General features: G+C 41.2%; 2 protein-coding genes across 2 annotated transcripts; both read right to left on the bottom strand.

Annotated features, from left to right (window-relative positions):
- On the bottom strand, positions 1–3,406 carry LOC133964420 (tumor necrosis factor receptor superfamily member 6B-like). The gene is made up of 5 exons (XM_062398488.1): positions 3,387–3,406; positions 1,466–1,865; positions 519–698; positions 344–425; positions 1–268 (listed from the first exon to the last, which is right to left on the bottom strand). The coding sequence occupies exons 1-5, from the start codon at positions 3,387–3,389 to the stop codon at positions 61–63; spliced, it is 873 nt and encodes a 290-aa protein (XP_062254472.1). The 5' UTR covers positions 3,390–3,406; the 3' UTR covers positions 1–60.
- Positions 3,407–5,992: 2,586 nt separating this feature from the next.
- On the bottom strand, positions 5,993–25,248 carry LOC133964441 (tumor necrosis factor receptor superfamily member 11B-like). The gene is made up of 6 exons (XM_062398519.1): positions 25,139–25,248; positions 15,749–15,976; positions 14,985–15,129; positions 9,523–9,738; positions 6,917–7,141; positions 5,993–6,821 (listed from the first exon to the last, which is right to left on the bottom strand). The coding sequence occupies exons 1-6, from the start codon at positions 25,184–25,186 to the stop codon at positions 6,427–6,429; spliced, it is 1,257 nt and encodes a 418-aa protein (XP_062254503.1). The 5' UTR covers positions 25,187–25,248; the 3' UTR covers positions 5,993–6,426.
- Between the last annotated feature and the right edge of the window lie 697 nt (positions 25,249–25,945).

Below are 25,945 nucleotides of genomic sequence, written 5' to 3'. Positions count from 1 at the left end.
CTGAGGTATGTGGCTTTTAATGTCTCAAACATGTCATACTCCGACATATACCATGAACTGTCATTCTATTAGATTTAAGCTACAGTTTGGAATCTTGTGCTGGATCTCCATGAGTCTCTTCTCCAGTTTTTCTGCTATGGTTTTGAGGTTTGAGTCCTTCAGCATCTGTGGCAGTTTTCTCAGCTGCTCCTCTGGAGCCTGGGCCAACCACGTTGTGATCTGATGCATGAGAGCACCTCTCTGTCTGGGGGCCGAACGATTGATGTTCCTGTGAGATGGAGAAGTCGGTTTAGTGGGTGAACAGAGGCAAGAGAAGAAGGGAGAGAAACACGCATAGTCTCACCTGGTGACAAATCTCCACATCTTTACCACACGCATCCTGTGCATTGAGAAGAAGTCCGAGAGGAGGGTCCTGAGTGTCTCACCTGAGAGACACGTTTGTATCATGTGAGTAGGAAATTCAGTTTATGTTGGGGCAGTTAAAAATAACTCGCACAATTTGGACATAAACTACACACCTCCATTTGCAAGCGAATCGCAGGTGCCGCACACCGAGTCATGGTAAACTGAGCCGGGAAGCAGCACAGTCTGTCCAATTGCACATTCCTGATGCCTTACACATGTTTTCAGAGCAGAAGACGAGTTGGAGAAGTAGCCATCAGAGCACTGTTCACAAACAGTGTTCTTCTGCGACGTACCTGAAATAAGTCACAGAGCATTTTGGGTTCACTCACATGCTTCAAGCTGCCACTGTGGCTGCAAAGAGCCCAAATGATCACATGTACTTCTGCAGAGATTCTGTGCACATTGTGAATTTCTGCTTTATCCTTAAACTCGATGGTTTTGGGCTGCTAAGCCTTTAAAATATTGAATAACTGATGCATTGATTATTGAAGGATCCTCAGCTATTTCTTTACTTCTACAGATTTACAAAAGTTGACTCTGGCCCATGATGGCAACAATTCTCAATTTAAAATGTGTTACAATGCCCAACAACTGCATTTCTAATTCTGCAAAACCATACAAGACTGTATATAGGCTACTATATGTGTACTCACTATATACAAATGTAGAAATAGTGGAATCAAGAATTTATTCTCTGTGTGACATAATCATTTCCAGTGATCTGAATTGAGTCTTAAACATCCTAATGTGTGAACGTGTAATCAAAAGATGTACTGCTGTGTGAAACTTTCACTTGAGCACCTGTCATGCAAATACAGGAACGCACTGCAAATAGCTTAAACAATAACGGAAACGTTTCCAGGGGGACCCAAAAAAGTGATGACGCTGGCTTTGGTTCAATGCTTTGTGACGTCATTGAAGTTTGTTACTCGTCAGTGGTGATGGAACTTCACAAAGCATTGACCTGCAGCCGGGCTCATCCCTTTTGTTGTTGTCGTTTTCGCAATTTGCATCGCAAGTGTCTCCAACTGGTGAAGTTCTTAGTTTGCAGTGATCTTACCTTTGGTTCGAACGCCCTCCCCGGGCTCGCACTCCGAGTGTCGCACACAGAAGTCACTGGCCCAGTAGAAGCCCTCCTGACACCGACACGCCCGGTTGCTGACCGGCGAGCACTCGGTCTCCACCTCCTGGTTGTCGGTGCAGAAGTTGTCGCAGTACAGACACCGGGGCAGGTGGTTCCACAGCTCGGTGAAGTGCTCCCTCCGACACGGCGCGCACTTGGTGGCCGTGGAGGCGGTGCATTGCGCGGTCATGTGGGTGCCTGGTGGACACCGGTCACACGTCAGGTCCTCCCCGGTCCAAGGGCTCCGGAACTGGAAGGTGCGGAGAGGGTCGACCGCGGGGACAGTGGAGAGAACCCCGGAGAGAACTCCGGAGAGCAGGAGGAACTGTAAGAAGAGCTGAGGAGAGGACCATGGTCACTGCTACTGCAGGTATTAAACTACTTCTACTACTACTAGTATACTACTACTACTACTACTACTTCTACTACCATGGCCACTGCTACTGCAGGTATTAAACTACTTCTACTACTACTACTACTACTACTACTACTACTACCATGGTCACTGCTAATGGAGGTATTAAAAGTTATACTACAACTACTAGTATACTACTACTGCCACTACCATAACTATTACATCTTCTACTAACATGGTCACTGCTACTGCAGGTATTAAACTACTACTACTACTAGTGTACTACTACTACTACTTCTACTACCATTGTCACTATTACTGCAGGTATTAAACTACTTCTACTACTAGTATACTACTACTATTACTACTGCTACCATGGTCACTGCTACTGGAGGTATTAAAAGTTATACTACAACTACTAGTATACTACTACTGCCACTACCACAACTACGACATATTCTACTAACATGGTCACTTCTACTGCAGGTATTAAAATGTATACTATTACTACGAGTGTACTACTACTGCCACTACTGCTACTACTTCTACTATTACTACAACCACAAGATTTAAATAAATACAATGGGCATAAAAGGTCCTGGGTGTAAGATTTATGTGAATGGGATCTACTGGCAGAAATTGAATATAGAATAATCCTATTGATATATTCACTAGTGTGTAATCATCTAAAATAATTATTGTTTTCTTTACCCTAGAATAGGCCCTTTATATTTAAATACTTTATATATACAAACATGGATCCTCAGGCACCACCATGTTTTTTAGAGTAGCCCAGACTGGACAAACTAAACACCTTTTGAGTTTTTATGACACACTGAAGCTTTAAATGCACAACTGTGTGCAGTCAGTAACTATATCTTTCACGGCAGTTACAGGTAAATCACAGCAATATGATTTATTTTTGTCAATTTATTGGAAATTGCCCATATATCTTCATCACTGTTTTATTATTGTAATTCCTTAAGCAAACATACAATTTGACTGCAGCAGCGGCATTTTAATTATAAATGATGTTCCCTCTGTTCACTATTTTTATCACACGCAATCAGTTTTCCCACAACTTTTTCATTCGGACATTTACTGAATTAAGAGTTATTTTGGGAGGTAAGTAGTAGTAGCTACTACTACCACTTACCTCCCAAAATAACTCTCAGGTGTCCACCAGGGACATAAATATATTTTGGGGACTATTATTAATATTATGAATAATATTGTTATTAGACTGTAAATACAACTGTCCTTGATTAAAATAGTGAAGTTTTAGTCCATTTAACATTAAGTAATTTAGTCAATTTTCAATGAATACAAACCATATAAGATACACATTTTATTCAAAATAGTTTTCAGTAATTGGACTGCCTTTAAATTAGATATTTTTTGTGATTATACATCAATCAAATTAACACTAATCCTCACGTCTCTGTCTGTGCAGGATTTGATCATTTTTAACTTAATCACATGAAATTTATAGAGAACACTCACCATGCTGATAATGTTGGGACCCCAGTTGAAGTGGATTTGGTAGTGGAAGCAAGTATTCTTATAGTGAACGACAAACGTACAGGAACTGCATGTGCGTAGGCGTCCGGTGAGAGATCAACCGCAATTCAAAAAAGGTCAGCTATCTTCTAACTTCCACTTCCACAAAGAGAGAGCCTCAGGTTCGGAGAAAAAAATAAATTACTAATAAAAGCTTCTAGGAAGTATTAAAACATGAGGTGCGTCAAACCAAGAGATCAGTTAATTAGATTCAAAACCATTAAAGGACATTTAATTCAGCTTTTTACAGTTCCCCATGTCTGTATAGAAGAAGCTGATGTTTCCACTTTGCACAGTTTCTAATTTACTGGAATTGAATCTGAGTTCATCAGCTTTGATGCCCCGGATGTTTCAGGATCTAATATGCAAGTCAAGAAAATTTAACAATCTTCCATGCTGCAGTAATTTTATAGCAGTCATGACCCCAGAGGTTGTGAAACCGCTAAAGGAATCTCAAGGAAATATCTGCTTTTGCACAACCTCTTTAAAAGACATTTTTAAATTTTCATTCAATCTCTCTTTATCGTCATTCGTATGGAGATGTGGATACTTTTTCAATGGTTTGACATTTGAGCAGTAAGTAAGTAAGTCAGCCAATAAGTCAAATATTTTCTTTGAACCTAAGTATTGGTGAGTCACTCAGAATTTACAGTTTGCTGATAAGGGGAAATGAGTCAAATAAGGGACTTAGTTTTGCTCATCTCCTGTTTCTGCAGAATACAAGAATATGATATCATCATGTCAGAGTGATATTAATTGAGATCATGTAAAAGAAAACAAGTTTTTTGTATATATAAATTCTCAAGTACCTTGTGCTTAAATTGCTCCGTCCTAGCAGAGAGGAGCTCTACACGATATTTGCCTGAATAAAATAAAGTGGCTTTAGAAAGTAATCAAACCTCTTTAATTCAGATTCAAATGTAAAGGGGAAACATGTTATTAGAAATGTATGTCTTAACATTTCATTTATAAAAGTATCATTGAAAGCTTCTGTCTTCTTGGTTGGATCTCGCTCTGAACACCTGGATTTTGAGAGTTTATCTCATTCTTCCTGACAGATCCTCTCACTCCTTCTCTTTGGCACTGGGACACTCAAGGACAGGTCAGAAACTTGTACTTAAGCCACCCTGATGTTGCCTTGCACTGAGAGTTGAACCATTGCACCAGCAGGTCACCTGCACTTGAGCTGAATTCTTTAAAGAATCTCTGGGTTTGGCTGCATTCATCCCTCAACCCTCAGCCCCAAAACATTAACATTTTGTATAATCAGAATTTTTTCCTCATGCTCTGAAGACCCTTTGAATACCATTCCGCAAACTTCAAGTGAGCGGTCATTTAATTGTAGTAAAAATCTTTCAAAACATGAAGGCTTGATGGGTTAGATTTAGTGCAGGGGTGCATCCATGGGCGGGGCTGGGGAGGCTTTGGCCCCAGCGGAAATCTGATTGGGAGAGCCCCTGTCCTGTCAGAGGACTTTTTTATAATTAACTTGTTTTATACTAGTCGCTTATTTACAACACCAACAATAAATATGAAAATTTGTTAAGAATTTATATTGCCTTTTCTGGAGTATACACTGTACTTGAACAAGGAATAATTTTCCAAATACCGTGTATTCAACAGTTTGAGGCTATAGAGCTAACAGTAAACAGTAAACAAGGAATGACCTAAATGTTCACCTTACTGAATCAGGAATTGAATATGGATGTTGGACATATAGCCTAAATGGCCGCCTAAATTGTGGCCCCTGCATGGCCCCTGTTTGGGGAATCTCATTTAGAAAATCCTAGATCCGCCATTGCGTTGTACCACTTTGAGGAAAGTGGCTCAGATAAAACATATTCACAGCATATACTGGAAAAAAGAATTTTATGGATGTTGCCCAACCCTAGTATGTAATGAATATTGACATTCACTTAAATGTTCTAAGTGTTGTATTTATATTATGCTTGAAATTAAAATATATTTAATATTAACTCCTGTCGTTGATATAATCTATTCTATAACCTTGAAGGAAATTATAGGACAACAGCAAAATGCCAGAGACAATAATATATGTATTTTTTTACAAACTGATTTTAATCAGATCATTTGACATTAGTGTTCACAAGTTACACGAGCTTAAAGAGAACCAGTCAAGCATATATACAATAAAGATCATACAATTAACAATATAAAACTGATAAAACAAAATATAAAACAAATATCACTTCAGGAACTTGCAGCATTTGGAATCCAGTATTTCTGATGAAGTAATAAAAAAAACAAGCTTTTACATGTTCAGAAACTACATTTTTTTAAATAGAAAACAATTGCACTCCTTTGTACATTCATAAAGCTGACAATTTAAAAATAAAAAATTCAGACGAGCTTTACTTGCCAGCAGTCCAGAACAAACCAACAAACAAACAAAGCCAAACTGTAGAAAATTACATGTATTTCATTATGAAACCAAATCCTTCCTCTCAAACAGCGAGAAAGCAACAATAATAAAAACAGCCCATCCTCCATTAAACAGTTTGCTATTTACATCTTAAATAGTTGTTTCCAGGATTGATTTAGTCTGGTTTGAGTAAACACAGGTGTCAAATAGGTTTTCTATATTGTATCAATTCTTCAATTCAATTTATAACTGCAGACCGAGACTTTATATAGATGGAAGTTTTTACTTTTTACTGTAGTTTTTATCATCATGTGTCACCTCACATAATCAATAATAATTTGATAGAACACCAGTGACAGGAAGAAGAGTTTATCTTTCCACTTTTCTTTTTTGACGAAGTACCTCTTGGTACTCTGTGTATAGCTTGATATCATTTGGTGATATCTTGAAGACCTGAAAATATCATCTGACCCATGTCTGTTACTCTTTCACATACCTTTATGCCCAAGGTTCAGTGAGTGTGTGTGTGTGTGTGTGTGTGTGTGTTTGTGTGTGTGTGTTTGTGTGTTTCTACATATATTCCTGTTTGTACCTGCTTCCTTATTCATTTAAAGGCTTATGGCCCTTTAAACACAACTCGTCCTGCAGCATACTGACAAACATCTTCTCATACAACTTGTGCGCTGAGGTGGTTCCTATGATGCGGCTGATCTTCTTCAGGCCCTTCAGCAGGTAGCGCGGCGTCTCCTGGCTACGCAGCACCCTCAGACTGTGAGACAGGCCTTTGGCTAGATCGAGGTCGTAGTTTGCCGTCTTCCAAAGGTGAAGAAGCTGCAGGATGTACTGCCTGGGCCGGCAGGTCGAGACCACAGCTCGGACGTCCTCCTGCTGAACCCTCACCCCCGGCAGGCTGTTGGTGACCTGCAGGAGGTCGTCCAGGGTCAGGTTCTTCAGGCTGTTGCAGCGAGAGACCTTCCTCTCACAGTGGTTCACACCTGGAGGGACAGGATACAAACATGAATACACAATTGCAGGACTTAAATCATTTTCTGGGTAAAATTAAAATAGTGCTTTGTTGTTCAGATTGTACCTCGTATGATGCCGTACAGCTTGTCCTGGTCCTTGTTCTGCTCCCTCCACAGTCGCAGCAGGTGGAGGACCTGCTGGTGAGGGGAGCAGGCCTTCTTCAGCCTCTCCAGGCTCTTACGATCCACCCTCCTGCCCGGGAGACTCTCCAACAGCCGCTCCAGGGGCACTGAGGACAGCTGCAGCGAGGCGAGAGACTGGAACACCGCCTCCTCACACAGAGTCACATCTGGAATAAAGTGAACGAGACAGGAAGAGTGGGCTTTAAAACCATTTTTTTATTTTTACGGTATCACATCATACACTGTCGGCACAACTGTCAGGGGCCATTCGGGTAACGGTCTCTTGCCCAACACAGACTGGAGGAGAAGGGGAACAAACCAACAACCCCTCTGGTTGGTGGACGTCTATTCTCTCTACCTACTGAGCCACAGCCGCCTCAACATAGTGTGACAGTATGATAATGACGATATTCCATGCAAAAAGTCAGCACAGGGGTTTTGCTGCAAATGTCTTATTTGACCTTTGACCAGTAGCTTATGGTGACTAACCTTAAATAGATATTACTGCGTAACTGTCAGAATGAGTCAGTGCAATTTCCCAAACATTGAATGTTTAATCCAGCGTTCATCACTCGGTGGTCACAGTGACACAGTCGTCTCCTGACTGTGGCTTAGTGCACTTGGGCGAGTGGGATACCGGGATGAAAACGTAAATGAGATTTATCTGTTTTATTCCAGACAATTTAACTAAGAGCTTTTTGGAAGGTAACAGCAGAGCAGAGGGAACATCATGTAACAAATGACCAGTTGCATTGAAATGTATTCTTTATTCTTGGAACAGGGTTGCTGTTTAGATTCGGGTTTTTCCTCTCCACACAGTTGATGTTTTATGACTGGATTTGTTTTTACACGTCTGCGTGAGTGTTTATTAGTGTTGCCTCGGAGTGTGACCACATCAGAGAAAATTATTTCCTCTCTTTCTCTTCCCCATCGACAGCACAGAACCACTATTGACAAACCGAACCAAGCTGAGTGTGCCTGTGTTTCTCTGCAACGAGACGACCAGTGCACTTCCAACTGAGATTTCCCACTTTCCCGCTCAGTTGCACCAAATCCTTCGTGTTTTATCATAACGTGTTCTACATTTCTGCAAGCGAAGATCTGCTGAGCCTGTTTTAGTGTTTTCTTAATTTGAAGTCGGGGAAACCTCAACCTGCTCTGATTACTGCAACAAACTATTAGAGCCCAATGAAGACGGATTATGAGATTTTGGGAAAATGTTGTAACATTGTGTGATAAAGTCGTAATATTACAAGAATAAAGTAATTTACAAGAAAGCTGTAATATAAGGAGAATAAAGTAGAAATTTAACAAGAAAAGTCATAATAGTATGAACATTTATTTCAGGAAATAAGCATAACTGTTTTGGCACAACTTCCCAATTTCAAATATTCCTATCTGACAACACCTTATCGGAAATTATAATTTTTTTCACTCAACTTTATTCTCAAAATCTCAATTTTTCCATCATTTTTTACTCTCATACATTACAGCTTGTCAACCTGACACCGGTTACAAACCCAGGACAACGAGAGCTGGAGGCGATGAAATCACAGCTGAACTGACTTGCAGAAGATGATGGACATCAGGAAACCGATGTCAGTGTAGAGTCATTGAGTTTAATGTGAAGAGGATATTATCTCTTGTTTCTCTCGTGTCTGGATGTTGTACGTGCAGCTCGGTTCATAATTGACACTGACATCCTGGTGGTTGCTCTGAAATACGCAGCAGCTTTGGGAATCCCAACTGCTTTCAATTTAACATTTTTACTAAACGCTTCCAGGATTTACCACAAACTATCTGCGGTTGTGTTGTCCACAGGAAGACAATTTGTGAATGAATGTTTGAGGAGAGCATCACCCTTAGCTACACAGTGTGTGTGTGTGTGTGTGTGTGTGTGTGTGTGTGTGTGTGTGTGTGTGTGTGTGTGTGTGTGTGTGTGTGTGTGTGTGTGTGTGTGTGTGTGTGTGTGTGTGTGTGTGTGTGTGTAGTGACTGGTTTCCCGAAATATTCAGTTTCGTATCTGAATAGCATCTGTCATAGTTAAGGTCTGAGTAACTGAAACTAACCATCCCGCCTGTTCTCTCGTTTGTGCTTGACTCAGTTTCCTCTGTTACTGCGCTCCGAGGATGTGACAGCTAAAGGAGTAATGGATCCATCCTGGGTCACTATGACAGGATTGCCGTAAACACCCTGTTCAACTCCTTTACTCTAGAACTTCTTCCTCCTCTTGTGTTGGTTTTACAGGCACGCAAGAATTTGGAAAGAATGGAATTTGGACAACAGACCTGACCGAGGAAATCCCCTGCATGCCTTCAGGAATGAAATGACCACACGTCGAAAATAATTCAGCTCTGACGGATTCTAAGCTGTTGACAATTGAGGTTTGCTCAAAATCATTATCACGTGTGTGTGTGTGTGTGTGTGTGCGCGTGTGTGTGTGTACTGTACAAATGATCTCCAGTCTGCATTTGGTCCCTAAAACCCTCCACATGCTGACAATTAGACATTGAGCCCTACTTTAGCTAGTTGAAGACAGTGTTCTCACCAGTGTGGCACAGAGTGTGATGCTGGGAGCACTCCAGTGTTGCCGCCTTGTCCTGGCTGCCGCAGAGGCTGTCTGAGGTGGACGTGCCCCACCTCAGCGTCTTCAGGCCCAAGTCCGAGCAGTTTCTGTGGCGCTGACACGTCTCAGTGGCCGAGCTGCCGGCGGAGAAATGACCAGGCGGACAGGGCTCACACGCGGTGTCACTCACTGGTGTACCTGCAGGAGAAACACACAGGTTGGTCTTTTGATTTAATGAATGAGAACACGGCTGTAAATGGATTTATACAGCTTAAAATCACAGGTATCATTTATGATTAGAAGCTCAATCATGCCGACTCCTCATCACACTTCTCCTCATGTGAAATCTCAGCATTTTCCAGCGTGAACACGATATGCACGTTCAGCTTGTCTCAAAGGACGAAGTGATTCCGGGAACGACAACCACAGCGTCATGTGACAACCAATCACAATGACAGATGACTGTGGGACTCGGATAATGACTCACACTGGTCTCACTTACTACAACAGATCCTTTATTTTATCTTGCTTACAAACCACAGTGCTTGAGAACTACTACTATGCTGACAAATCAACCCGCACCCCACATTGTTCTTTTTCAGATTGACTGACAGGAAATTCATCAAAACCCCCCAATTGTCTGTGAGGTTTGTTAATGTATGCTTTCAAATACTCAGTAAAACACAAGTGAAACTACTGTAAGGTCTTCAGCTCGGATGTTTTGTGTAATCAGAAATAATACATGTCGCATTTATCCAAATGTTTATGTACTAAATTGAAAATACAATGTCCAAATATCTAAAGTGATTGAGAAGAAAACTCTTTTCATCTTGAGTGAAAAGCAATGCACACCCTATTCACGCTGCATATATCCCAGTAAGGCCATGCTAACGTTTTATATTGTAATAAGGCTATTTCATTCAAGTGACTGCCTCATGACTTCACTTATCACATGTCAACATATGATAAGTGAAGTTATCAATATAAGATTGTCTCTATAATTTTGGGATTTATCTTAGAAAATGTGTTTCTCTGACCATATATATATTTTTTACAATGACCTTTGACCTCTCGATACCAAATGTTAATCATCCGGGAAAAAAACACTCTAAAGTAATAAACCCAGCAAGAACAACACATTATCCTGCTTAAACCGACGTGCTGAGACATAAATGTATTTTATTCACATACAATGAAGTCATTATATAATTCAAAAGTAACACCTGAAAAAACACTAAGAATTTACTGTGAAATTTCTCATTATATATTAATGATTATTAGTTTTTTGTGTCCCTTCTTATATAATAATGTGACCTACAGGCAAATATTTATTTCACTCAGTATCTTAAAGCATTTTAGCCCATTTACCATTACCATGGTGACTTTACAGTTAACGTAAATGGTGTATGACCTGTACACTATCATGATGAACCAGGTAGCGGCTCACATCCTCATTTTATTTTAATCTCTGACGTGCTGAAATGAAAGCGCTGTGGGAGGATGAGCCACTCATATCAGATTTAACCTTTTGTGAGTTTCCCGCTATCACGGCACAATATGGTCTTTCTCTGAAAAACACTTCAGCATTTAGCATTACGAGGCAAAAACCATATGCTGATTTGTGAAGTGATAATGTTTCCGGGGCCACTGCTGACAGAGGAGGTGCAGTTTGAGAACGTGTCAGCGTATCTTCAGTATGGTTTCATAAGCCGGCATCAAGTTTTTATTCTGAGATTTTCCTCTGTCACAGCAAAATCAGAATGTTTGCACTCTACTGTCTGAAGAAAAAGCTCTAGATATCATTTAAACAAGTGATGCAAATTCTACTGTATACATTGTGTTGTGTATTCATGAACTAAATTAGGTGCAGTTGGATGCACAGATTAAACACTATGTTAATAAATACATTATTTGTTTATGAATCAATTAGTTGATAAGTTATTTTGTTAATCAATTGATTCTTATCAATAGTAAACTTAATATTAACTTATATATATATATATCCTGCCTACATATATATATATATATCCTGCCTACATATATATATATATCCTGCCTACTTTCAGCAGTGTTAATATCTGCTATCTCTTGTTTGATTTTGTGTTGTTTTCACTGCAAATGCAAAACATAATTTAATATACATATCTACTATCGAATTTTCCGATTTCTTGCACAAAACAAGCTATTTAACGACAGTAAACTGTGCTTTAGTTTAGGGAAACAATTTGGGGCACTTTTACTATTTTAGGACAATTTAGATAAAAAAGGAAAACATAAGATTAATTGATAATGATCAGTTGATTGGTTGGTTCTCTCTTATATACTATGTTCTGTTCTAGTTGCTTCTACCAGTTTCCAAAAACCATAGAAGGTCATAAAACCTTGCAGTGAAAGAACGTAGACTTAAAAAATAGCCGCATCAGGAGATCAAGGAGCAGAGTCATAAAACAGATTTGTGCTGTTAGAAGACTGAACCGTGACTTTTCTATCATCCGGCGGTTTAAAGGTCTTAAACCACAAGTCATTACATAACAAGTCTTACAGAGGGGAATCCCCTGAACTGCCGCATCATGTCTGCAGAGTTACATTAGGCCTTCAAGTCAAATTGTTTAGATGGAACTATGTAGTGGAAAAAGCTATGTCATCTTTGACTGGTGTCTGCGGCGCAGGGGTCCGATGGCGATAACCACCAGCGTCGATGGAAATTGTTGTGTCATCGATGCAGAGCGGCTGGATTCAGGTTCTCAGGTCTGAGATGAAGTCATGACAAAGTGCAGCGCCAGTTTGTGCTGTGGTTCCAGTCGAAAAATCAGATTCTGTTTCGCTGAAATGTTGAAGTTAAGCACCAAACTGTGTTTATGTTGCCCACAGTCACGGGTGACGCACCAGAGGAAAGAATCTGCCTGGAATATCAGGTCCCAGATGATCCACCATCATAATGTCACCCTCGACCGTGCCGACCTTTATAATTAGCTTAGACAGCATTTGTTTCCGGATCGTGAGGGGAAACGCTGATGTTGACGCCACAATAAGAGAACCTGTTATTTCAGAATAGCATGCAACCACTGACCAAGCATTACTCACACATTCTAGTCTGGCAAGATCAAAATTATCTCAGTCCTTGGAGAGAAAAAAATAATTTCCCATACAGCCACCTACAATTCCACAAACCTGCCCGGCCGTGTGTGAAACGCGTCTCTCGAGAAGCGGCTTCACACCTGACGTGTTGAGTGTAGGTGGATCAGGGGAGTGCACTTCCAAATGAGTTGTGATGTGTGATACGTTCTATATGTATAAGTAATTTTGTAGGAAAGGGATCTAAGATGAAGGTTGTTGGTTTAGAACCTGAGATTATTTTGGTAAACTGATCACAGGTGATCAGAGAGAAACTGTCTAAATAATGGGCAGGATTCTCAGCCGTTTCTCAGCAGCAGTCGGCAACAGGGTAAAAATTTCCTCCATTATATTGATAATTGAATTATTTTTATTTCACCATATCGGACTGACACGTCATTCTCAGGTGCTGATCTCCGTCATGGTAAAACCATTAATAGAATCATTTCCTCTTGAATAGCCGTTTTGTGGCTGGATGCTTTATACTTAGTTTCCTCTTTCGTAATGTTGTAAATCCTTTATGTTCTTGCTGAGGAACAAGTGACGCAGCACTTTGCAGTGCGTGCCATCGCTGGTATGATTTAACACAGTCTTCCCTTTTAATTGATGAAGCTTTTAACTTAGTACTTGGGCTGAGCGATGTATGAAAAAGCATATCAAGAAATCAATGATTGTCATGATAAATGTAATGATTATTATTATTATTATTATTATAAGTTTAAAGGCAGATTTTTGCTCCAAAGTGAAAGTTGTGGTTTTAAACTTTTCTTTATGAGCAGAGACAAACAGCAAAACATTCTGCAAATCTGAAATAGATTAATTGTTTTGTTACCTTATCTCTACACAATACACACGTTTGTACAATGCATAAGCAGTATATTGATACATATTGAATCTAAGTTGTATTTCTAATGATAAAAGTCATATTGATAATATATGATCAAATGACAATAACAAATTAAAATCATAATAATTGATATTGTTTTATTGCCCAACCTTATTTATTTCAGCAGTTTAAGACCATCACTGCCACCAGCTGATATTCTTGCTGACAGAAAGGAAACTGAGCTTAATTTTTTTAATATCTTCACATGATTTATTACTTTTTGACAAAAAAAATGTTTTTTCAAAGTCTACTAATATTCAATTTATATATAATATTATTTGAGCCAGGTCTCTAAATCATAAATCAAGAAATGATGAGTTGCATCCCTCATCATTTGGAAATCACAAAACTCAGAAACATGTATTTAAGCTATAACTAAATGTATAACATTACTACCGCAAACCCAAAGTACTTCTCTGGAACTAGAGCATGTAAAGGATACACTGAGTATATGTCACGCATGTATTATGCAATACTGCCTCTCAAGGTGCAGGTCAGGTGTGGTAATGCAACAACGAAACATGCGTGTGAGTATTAACATTCCGACCGAAGTTCCCATTGCTAATCTTTACGATAACAATTATCTGCTCTACAAATTTAGTTTGTGTGTGTGTGAGAGACAGATAAAGAAAAACGGGAACAAATTAAGTGATACAAGGGTCAGGACAGCGTATTATGAAAGTGTGATCAATAACTGATGTGTCTTTTATTTTGGAAAGATCCTCACAGTCGTGTCAGGAATTTAAATGGCTTGTGGACGAGTAAAGTGGAGGAGATTTTTATAAAAAATACTGAAATCCAATAGATTACCTATTGAACTTGAATGTGTAGACATGGGTACAACACTAATAAATACTCACAGGTACATGTGAGCTATATATATGGCAATAAGCTACATATATATATTCTTACGTTTACAACTTCTCTCAGGTTGTACGCTGAAATAACTCCTTATGATCCCTGGTGTACTACAGATGTTTACTGTTACTGCTTCTTTTTCAAAAAATGTCATGTATTCTCAGGACTGGATAGACAGAAAACCTACAAAATAACTGGTTGCCTTATCCTTTTTAATCAAATTTGCCATGACAAGTGACCTTACCTAATAATCGTCTAAGTAAACCCTCTCCCTGATGAGAGCCGTCTGGCGTAAAATCTGTTCTAGTTGTAAAGACACATTTTTATTTGTTTCCTTTTCAGGATTCCCCTTCAACTCATTATTTATACCTACATTTACTCTAGCTCTGATCTTATTTGTTAATGTTTATGTTTCAATCATCCTGTTTCGTATTTGTGCTCTAATGTTTGTCTAATGCTGGCTGATCTTCTATTGACTTTCTATTCAACATATAAATCACCTTGTAACTATAAATATGTTTATGTATATATTTATATGTACATATAAGGTGTATTACTATTATATCATTATCAATGAAGTTCTCACCTAAAGCTGTCACTCCGTAGCCAGGTGGACAGGTACTGTGTGTGATGCAGAACTCCACCACTAGGTGGAAACCTGGGGCACACGAACACATCTGGTCATGGGTGCTGTTGCACTGCTGCCTCACGAGCTGCCTCTCCTTACACACCTGAACACAACAGACACACAAGGTCACACACTACAGGCGTATTCAAAAAGAAACCTGCAATCACTTTCACACATAAATATAGAAGAGTCATATATACGTTTAAGTACAGTAATGAAATATTAAATACTCGTGGGAATTATGATGCTGCATCACAAGAAAAATCATGTTAAGGCCCAGAGCCTGAACAGGAATATGAAAGTAAGCTTGAGTAGCTCAAAACAATTCAGAGAATAGAGGCGACCAGTGGACATGTTGCATAATTCGTCCAGCGGCAAAGAGGAAGTCATTTGTTCTCTGTGGCGAGATCACAATGTGGACCACAATGAGCACATGCAGATGCTACTTTTAGAAACTTCAATTGAAGTGGAAACACTGGTTTCCCAAAAAATAACAGATGCACAATAACAAAATGTAAACAAACAGCATCTAAGGAAAAGGCACGAGAAAAACCACAGAGGAGTTCCTGACCATGATGTGCAGCAAGGTCATCATTGGTCGATTCACTCAAATGGGTGTAGATACACAAAAACAGTAGGTCACACTACTTGCGCCGCAAAATGCAGCTCATGGGTCTATTCAGAAGAAACCAGAGAGATGCTATTTTTGGCCTGGTACGTACCGAGGTGCAGTATTGACACGTATCCCCCCAGTGCCAGTTCTCAGCAAAGTGCCTCTCGGGACAGGGTTGGCACTCTGTGGGCGTGTCGGCGGTGCAGTGTCGCCTCACGGCCGTGCCGGGTGGGCACTGGTCGCACAGGAGGAATTCGGACGTCACCGGGTCACGGTGCTGGTACTTAGGTAGAACTTCCTGTTGCTGGAAGGCCCAGGAAAGAGAAGCTGTGAAGAGCTGAAAGAGAGAGAGAGGAGGGTAGAGCACAGCACCCAGTTAACAGCGGTGACAGAAATCTCGTGCACAGCTCCAGTTTGGCTCCGGGAATTTTTATATCTTCGGTGGACTCGCCAACTCAGAGCTTCCTCTAAGCGAGAGTTGAGGGAAAGTTCGGAGCTGAACGTTGAAGTTCCTGGTGGAGACGCGGTGCTGAAGTGATTTCCTGTGCTTTACAGTCCTGGGAGAAATTCAGCAGCAGTTTTTATCGAGCATAACTGCACAGGACTGACCTTTTAAACAGTGATGACTGTACTCCTTTAAATCTTTAATATTTGCAGGAGGCATTATCAGCCGTTTGCATGACCTCATATCCCAATGATTACTCTAAAGTTGCAACAATCTTAAAAATGAAACGTGTGTCACACTGCCCCGTGTTCTCTGACCTCGGCTCTCCTGCACATGTCAGCAGCTCTGGTAGATAGGCCGCTGTGTAGCTGACGTGATTCAAGGCAGATCTGCAGCACAGTACTAACGCCCCGGAGCAAGAACACACCACACCCATATATCTCTCTCCACCTAAAAGCACAGCTCTGACACGGTTATGTGTAGCCACTTCCTCAGGCCCGTGTATCATCAGGAGCAGGAGCTGAAGCGCATTGGGCGAATCCAAAATTTAAGATATCAGTTGGTGCACATGTTTGTCATGCAGCCATGCAGCTGGTCAGAGGACACGTGCCGACCAGATGTCACACAACAGCCTCCTTCCACCCTGAAGGCCCTCAGCCATCGGCTCGGTGGACTTTCCCATTGGCCGGGACACATCCTCACTGATCCGACACACTAACAATAGGGTGTCGTTACATTGTGTGTGTGGTTTTCTGCTTTCCAGTATGCTTCTTCAAAATGTAATGTATCCATTCAACAAATAACTACAGAACATTCATGTATGTCTGTGCAGGCCGGCACGTATGCAGAAATGACTGTGTGTGTGTGTGTGTGTACATCCATCTTCACGTCCAATTGCCTTCTTCCTCAGTGCCGCTCTGTGCACTCTGTGGTCTCCGCTCCTGGCTGCTGTTCATAAAGAGAACTATTGGAGGTCACTGGGCTTTCCCCATTCACCACCAGAATACAAAACACTCACCCACTCCACTCTACAGTTTACCCGCCGCTCACTATTGATCTGCCTCTGCCTATGCCTGTGTTTGGGCTCATCTCATTTCCCTGCAAGAACATAAAGTACAACCACAAAACACTATCTACTACAGAGTGTGTATGAGTTGGTGAAATAGAGGAAGAATCGGTTTTCACTGTTTGTGTAGATGTGCACGTATGCACATGTATCTTTTACTCACTATTACAAAATATTTGGACATAGAAATCTTTTCATCCAAATTGTGTGCGTGTGTATGTGTGTGTGTGTGTGTGTGTGTGGTCCAGGAATCGCTCATTACACATATGGTTAAGAGAAGTTTTAAGGTGAAGGCAAGTTTCAAAGTTAGAGTTAAAGTATAAGTTAAGGTTAGGTTCAGGGTTTGGCTTAGCTGTGGTTAAGGTTAGTTAGTCTCCAGGAAATCAGTGTAAGTCAATGTGATGTCTTCTGAAGTGTGTGTATGCCTCCTCCCCATTTGCCCTATTGATCTTATCATCTACTAATGCATGTGCGTCACTGCTGTCTCGTACAGTAAACAAGAGATAAATTCCTAAATGAAATAAGTGAATTTATTTCATTTATCAGCCTTAAATTATGTTTAACACAAAAGTAAGGACAAAAATGTGTTGGTTTACTTTGAATACTTCTATTTCTGTTTCCTCATGGTCATTGAAGAAAAAAAAGAGACGGTAAAAATAGATGAATGGGTTTCACACACCATAACAGAAACCGAAGCTTCAAACGGGCCTCGCGAGCGCGGTGGTTTTCCCGGCAAAGCCTATCGACCTCCGAGCACAGCATTCGATGGCTTTCATCCACAGCGACTCGCTGCGCAGTTCCCCCGACTGCGACTGTTTGTTTGTAGCATGGGTGGCCCCAGCGGGAATCAAACCCACAATCATAGCCTTGCTCTTCAAATTAAGGAGCGTATGTACACACTATTAAGCCGTGAGACCACATCCAATCAATTCGAAGACATCTGGAGGACGGAGCGCACAGTGGATCGACCCACTTTTCTTTGGCAAACCTGGGCTCAGTTACACTTGTTGCTTCGACTCTGATCTTAAATTCGAGTCAGGATGAGTAAGGAACTGGATCCTCTGATTTCAAAGCCAAAGAGACTGGGCACGAGTGGAAGTGGTTGGGTCAGGAGTGTTTTTCAAATCCTAGCACATAGTTTGACTTCTCTGCAGCTCCAGTATACAGCGAAGCCATTCAGGGAAAGAGTAGGTCACAGTGATGAAAGGTAAAAACAAATATACATATTCAATTCCAAACTATTAAGAACCAAACAGAGAGCCTGTAAACATCTCTTAAAAAAACATTTCATATGGACGCTTGACTCTTCCTGCAGTGACCGCGGGTTCCATTCCCGTCTGGCCCTTTGCTCTGCACGTCTGTGTGTCTCTCCCCATTTCACCCTTGCTCTGTACTTTCAATAAAAGCAAAATACCACAGAAATATTAAAAAAGATTGATAATAGATAAAAACACGGCTCACTGGTCTGACACACCCTTACATGGTTGACTTTGAATGTGTATGGAATCGGAAAAGACAGAAGAGTGATTAACAACGAGCAACGTCAAAGCTGCTAAATGTAGCGTCCTGCTGCGATAGAGACAAAAATAGAGGTCATCACCGGCGAAGCATGTGAGCTCACACCCATGCAAACCTCGGTAGTCTGGCAACAATTAGCTTCTACATTCTGCACCGAGTTTCCGGGAAGATGTTCAACAGACGTGTCGTCTTGCGAGACATGATCCGTCTCTAATCAGGACAAGATTAGCGTCTGATATTCAGTCCACACTGAGTAATGATGACATGGGGTGGTCAAGTCCAGCAAGAGTTCAAATCTAAGAATATATGTCACAAAATCTCTGGAAGTGTTTAATTTATTTGTCATCGGATCAAGTCGCTTTCCAAGACCACCCGGCTCTCCCTGCTCCAGAAGACAAGAAGATAAGTCCACTTTTGTGAGAATTGACTCATTGGGACGACGGCTGAAAGAGATATTGAACTCTTCACCCTCCTGGTCGCCTCAGAAGATGCCATCTGACGACATCGTGGACGACCGCTGGAAACCCAAATTACACAGCAGACAGGGGCCACTGACAGGCCTAATTACACCGTCAGCATCATCACAGCGACGCTCCGTGAGCAGTGCATTCGACGTGGAGCGCTGCCAGCGGGGAGGAGAGGACGCATCGAAAAAGGTAACGACACAGTCCTTACCTTCCCTGAGCAACTATACTGGGGAGATGCACTTGAGCAAGGCACAGCAGCTGCTAGGAAAATGGTAAGAGGAGTGCGATGTGGAGCTGCTTGTTGGAAAAAGCAGCGTCACTCACTTTTGAATAATGGTTCAAATAAAAACGCTTCATATTTGTAAATTTATGTTAATTTGGTATCTGGCATGTCTACCGTCCCAAAAACTCTGGAAAAGAACAACTCGCCGATGTGTTGTGGTTCCTCTATGTCAGAAACTACACGCTAGAGTGTGTCGAATGGAATTACAACCGAAATAAACGTCATAGTCACAACATGCCTATGTAGGGAGTCTCGCTACATGGCCTTGGACGAGCGAGCTCCACCGGCCTGGTTAGCTCGCGAGCTAACGCTAGCCGGGGATCGGGCTTGCATTAGCTCACTCAAACAGGTCAATCTGAGGAAGGCTGTTTTAGACAGGGTTAAAAGGTGCTATTTTAAATGATCCTTGTGGTATTTTGACCAAAATATGTTACAGACATTTCATTAAGACCCCAAGGAACCATATCAACTTCTGGTAAAATGGGCACAATATGTCCCCTTTAAACCCAGCTGAGGGACAACTTTGTGTCCACGCAGGGCAAAGACAGTTTTTCTTCCCAGTCCTCTAACAAAGAACACGTGTTAATTCACAGATGTTAAACTTCTGCGGGAGACAAACGACCTGGTGTCCCAGGCCTGTGACAGGGGCCCACGCTGCGTCCACACTCGCCACAACAGGCAACAGCACTTGAGACACAGAGGGAGATCCAGTCTGTTTCTTACTGTTTACAGTTTACGTGTTTGTGTGTCTATCCTTGAGCAGCAACACATGGTTTCTACTGCAATACTTCCCAAAATAAAAGACTCGGGATGATTACTCTTTGTCAGTTGTGAAAATATCTGAAGCCATGTGCAATGATGACATGGACGTAGTAAGCGCTGCACAACATATGGGCTGCAGCAGCAGACACCTGGCTCACGAAGCCCAAAGAAGTGATGAACCATGTTTTCCATTTGAGATTGTAAGAGTAGCATCTGTTGAATTCATTAAAGAGTATAAATAGGAGTTGGGCCGGCACGGTAAGGCAGAGGTTAGCACTGTCTCCTCTTTGCTGTGTCGCCTCACAGCGGGAAGGTTCCTGGTTTGAAATCCAGTTCTGCAGATGCCTGACTGGAGTTTGCATGCTCTCTGTGTGGGTTTCCCCCAGATACTCCAACAGGCCGATTGCTGTTATGTTATTCTGAGGCTCTCAATTGTTCGTATAGGTGTGAATATAAGCACGAGTGTTTGTCTTTGCATGTTGCCACTGTGTTAGGCTGGAATCCAATGTTCAACACCCGAAGCTTTGCACTAAATAATGTGCAAAAGTCATAAGCCAGGCACCTCGATAATTAATAATATAAATTTTTGCCAAGTTCATTTAGATTAGTTTCTATGTGATGCAAAAGGTATAAATAGAAAAATATGATACAGATGTTTAGCAGTTCGGGGGTTGAAGCAAGAACAAAAAAAGAACATACAATAAGTTAATGTAATTCAGTAAATCACATTTACATTTTGAAATAGTAAACATCTTCTTCTTCCCTCATGCTGGCAGTGGAACTTTGGAAAAGAATCGCATCCAGAAGAAATTAGCCACATTGTTTAACTGACTTCCAGCAGATAGAGCCGGGGCTCGTGGTTACTGTGGACGCGGAGGTCAGTGAAACTCAAAGACGGGGGAGAATCCGAGTTTTGGCTGGCCTGAGGTCAGCTTTAACTTCATGGCATGAGGAGAAGAGCCGTGGCACAAAGGGACCAAACCACACGACACCAACTTATCCAGCAGCCACATGGCTTCAGTTAACTGTAGAACGCAGGTGGTCTGAGGGGGGATTCCAACTCTTGGACGTGTGTGTATGTGTTAGTGTGTGTGTGTGTGTGTATGTGTAAGAGAGAGAGAGAGTGTGTGTGTAGTTCAAGTGAATAAGCAATATAATCTTTTTTTCACCCACAAAGAGACAGAGAAACTTTAAGGACATGATACTCAGCTATATCATAAGACATCTATCATCACACTTTTCTTCATAAACCTCTGACAACAAAATAAATCTTTGACTGGTTCATTAACGCAACCAGCGTTATGATGCCTGTGCTGCTCCAAATCTCAAAGTGTTAACAGAGAACGTTTTTTAACTCTATTTTCCTATAGATAATGAATTTGTCAATTTGTTATGAAACATGGATTAATTGACGAAATGATAAGGTTCTCTCTGTCAATAGCTACTCAAAAGAGATATTCACTCGTTCTCTCTCTCTTTTAAAAGATATTAAACTCTATATATTTGGGTTTTGGGATGTTGGTCAAACTAAATAAGCAATATGAACGTGTCCAATTAAGCTTTTGTGTGTTTTTTATTTCCTGGCATTTAAGGAACCAAATGATTAACAAATGATCATAGTTTGTTTGTTGTCCATTTTTAAAAGCAGAAAGATTTACACAAGAAACATACACATTTTCTCAAGGTCAAGGACAACCAGTGAGTCAGTACTTAAATATACTTTATGTTAAATTATACTTATAATCCTTCAGATAGAAATATTTTCACTACATTACAATACATTGCACCAGTATATATATTGGACTGATACATTGAAGGTCTAAAAGATAAATGGTTCTGAAATATGATGCACTGTTAAAGATCAAAGCATCGGTGGCAGATGTTTTGGGCTTTTGACACTTTACAACAATTTAGTGTATATATGTCATAGGCTTTTGGCCAAAGAGACATTTCCCATGTAAACATATAAGATGGTTTCGCTGAAATAACGTTCTGAAGATGAAGAAAATTATCCAGTATTAAGACATTTGGAAAAGATGAATATAATATTGCACTGGAAAACCTGTCTTGTCATCTTTCCAACTCCACCAATATACTTTTTTTCAGAGTGGTATAGATACTTTTACCTTAAGTAAAGGATTTGAATACCTCTTCCCCCGCTGTTTATAGCACATGATAACCAGCACTGATAAGTCAAACACACGTGGATGGAAATAAAAAGCAGCTGCATTTGTCCCGATGCTTTACATGTTCAAACAGGAGGATTAATGAATCATATTCTCTATCTGTCGAAATATCAGACACGAGCAAATCCAACGCTCTCCGTGTTCAGATAACCTTTCAAGACATTTGCATCACATCAGTTACACTGTTTTTACTATGACTCACACACACACACACACACACAGACACTGGATCAATGAGTTCATCACAACGGTGCCACACACATAAGCCCCCCCCCCCCACACACACACACACACACACTTCTGCTATCAGCACTGTTAAAGAAAAGAGGAAGTTAAGTGTGTGTGTGTGTGTGTGTGTGTGGTTGTGTGTGTGTTTGTCTGTGTGTGTGTGTGTGTGTGTGTGTGTGTGTGTGTGTGTGTGTGTATGTGTGTGTGTGTGTGTGGCAGCTACTTCCAGAGGTAATCGTTTCTTTCTGCATAAACGTCTCTACTCGTTTGTTGAACATGTTGATCCTGTACCTTTACACACCCTCCGCAGGTCGGCCTCACCCCCCTCCCTATGTCTCACCCTCACTTCCTCACCCCCCTCTCCACAGCCTGACTCTTCTGGCCTTGTAACCTCTTAGGCCAGTAGCCTGTCTGCGTGTGAACCTGTTGCTGGGTTTAGGGAAGTTGGCGACTTATACCAACGGCTACAACAGAGAGTAACGGGGAGGAGGGGTATACAGATAAAGGCAACCGAGATAAAAGATAATGCATTGTGTGTGTGTGTGTGTGTGGTTGAGGGGTTGCTTCAGTATGTAACAAATTAGGATTTGTGGCTAAGTTACATGCACTGATTGGCTGGTAAATCAAGCGGGAGTCTTACTATAGTGGGCCACCAAAACAAATGAAAAATGTCTACACAAAAATAAAAAGACAGGAAACAATAATTTGAATATCTGTTCCACTGGCATCAAACTTGTGTAAGGACCCAACAGAAAGGGTGCACACAGGGCAACATAGAGAGCCCACAGGTGTGTGAGGTGCTTTGTCTGCTGGACACAACATTTAAGATGGCCCCTTTGTCGCACAATCCCTTACAGATGGACTGTGAGACCGGGGGTTTGACTAGCAGGGAAATGGGCACCAAAGCATGAAGGATCCAGAGGGATACACACTGAACTATTGGCTGAATGTGAACACTCGAGCCAAACTGTGTGGTTGTATGACTGACTCAATATTTGGCTAAATACTTCTGCCATAATGGCCGTGTGACCAACTGGATGAACAGAAGATCATTACGTCAACAGTTGTAATAAAAAAATATTTGCCTATTATAGGTCCACAGACGACAGCGAGGCGGAGGACACGCTCCATATGGATATTAACACGTTGAACGATGGAAGGAAGTACATGTACACACTTTCATTTGTATTTGACTGCCTAGCAACATGTTTGACGCCCATTATACTAACCAACCATGTGCAAAAGAGGATCTCTGTCCCACTCCCCCCCCAGACACACACACACACACACAAACACACACATGCATCCACCAGGCGAGATAGTGGGTGCAGTGTTTTGCAGCTCGCACGCACAATCTGTTTGTGCCCTGATACACATCTGAACATGAACATATACGCAAAACCTGTAACACAGCACAGCATGCAAAACACGCCAAAGGAGGTAACTGCTCTTAGCCCAGAGGCACACCTACAACAAGACTCTCACAGACCACCTGCTGACACATGACTCCATTTACAGAGTGTAAAGTGTCATCCATTTCAATCGTGCTATATAAAGGCGATGAAATGTGACCCCGAGCAAACGTCCAATCATTGATTTTTCATATAACTTGTGTTTGTTGTATCATGTGGACGAGTGTTCACAGCAGAGAATAAAAAAAGGGCATGAGCTCCATTCATCATCGAAAACAAACAACCTCTTCAGCATTTCCAAAGACTGAATGCTCTATTAAAATGTTTTGTATTGTGATATTAGCCATCACCTGTCGAATAAACAAACAGAAGCTGGACACAAACACCTTATATTCTTTTTTAAATCCCATGCAACAGCTACACAAATAGAATTTCCATTAAGTCACTAAAAACAGCCACTGCATAAATTGAATATCACCTTCACAAGCTTAGCTGCATGATATGAACCCACCATTCATTATATATATTAGGATATCCTGATATATTATCAAAAAATCTGGATTGGTGTTCCTGCTATTTTGTCCACATGCATCATATATCATGTCAGCCTTAAATAAGAAGCCGGGTTAGGGTGAATGTTGCCTCCATCCCCTGCGGCCACTTCACAGCAGAAATAATAAGTGTCATGGAACCAGAGTCTATAATATTTAAGAGTTTTTTTAGATGCTCTCACACGAAACAGATACGAACTTAACTCAATAAGATGATGATTCATATCTGGACTTATGAATGATCGTTTCTTCTTTCCCCCAAATCAATGATAGAGTTCAATAAATCCTGTCTCCAGCACGTCAAAGCGCAAAAAGTCCGCACTGCAGACAGATGTCTTGTTGGCTCCTGTGATAAATGAACGTCGCCACACTACCTGCGCAGACGCGTGATGTATGGAGAAGTTTCATTTCTCCGCATCATCCTCCAAAATAAAAACATCTGGACTGGGTAGCCCAGCTGGCTCACATGCGCCGCGCACCGATTCCCCCGAAAGAAACAGCCTCTGTATATAAAGTATGAAACGTGTCCCTGTGCTCCAGCGGATCAGATCGAGCCATGTGGACGAGCGGCAGATACTCACCACGATCAGTTTCATGGCCGGGTTGGATCTCGCTATCCGAGCGCTCATCTCCTCCACTGCGTAATAAAGCGAACTGCAGTATGATGGGGTCTCTCTCCATCACACATCTGTACTTATACGGTACAGAGGGAGAGAGAGAGAGAGAGAGAGAGAGGGAGAGGGAGAGAGCGAGTCTGTGCCCACCCACCTCGCATTGATCCAGTCCACAGCCCACTTTCTGTCTGCCTCCCTCTGTCTCCCCCTCCATTCAACCCTGAACGTGTTGCATCCTCGGGGGTTGTGCCATTACGCACAGGACACGAGAGGAGACAAAACATCCACAAGTACAGATCATCCAAAAAGTGAGATCGATCATTGACTTCTTTCAGCTTCTTAAAAGTCTCCCTTGTGAATATGAGGCATCTTAGAGGAGCCCAACTTCAATCTTTAATATAAAGTTTGAGCCAAAAACTATTTCTTGAAATATTTCTGATCACTGAGGCACTATAAAGTTGTGAAAAACAGAATAATCCAGTGGTGAGGCAAAAAAAAAAAAATCTAAAAGAAATTATTTCCATCTGTTATTCAACAGTCCAAACAAATGTTTTTTATATGACAACCAGTCCGTGTTACACTCAAAGCAGCTTTAACAAGTGTGAATAAAGAAAAGTGTTCCAGCATAAATGTTATGACAGCGTGTAAATACAGTGATTGGCATCTGTTTATTTGGAGCAGCCAGTCTTTTTAATAAGCAGGGTTCTGCTTCTCTGGACAGACCCTGAAGGAACTGGGACGTTGGTCTCAATGTTCATGTAAAGAGAAGAAATT

This window comes from Platichthys flesus, chromosome 11 (assembly GCF_949316205.1).
Source record: "Platichthys flesus chromosome 11, fPlaFle2.1, whole genome shotgun sequence".
NCBI lineage: Eukaryota > Metazoa > Chordata > Actinopteri > Pleuronectiformes > Pleuronectidae > Platichthys > Platichthys flesus.
Note: the sequence above shows the minus strand (reverse complement) of the source record. Positions and strands in the feature narration are given on the sequence as shown.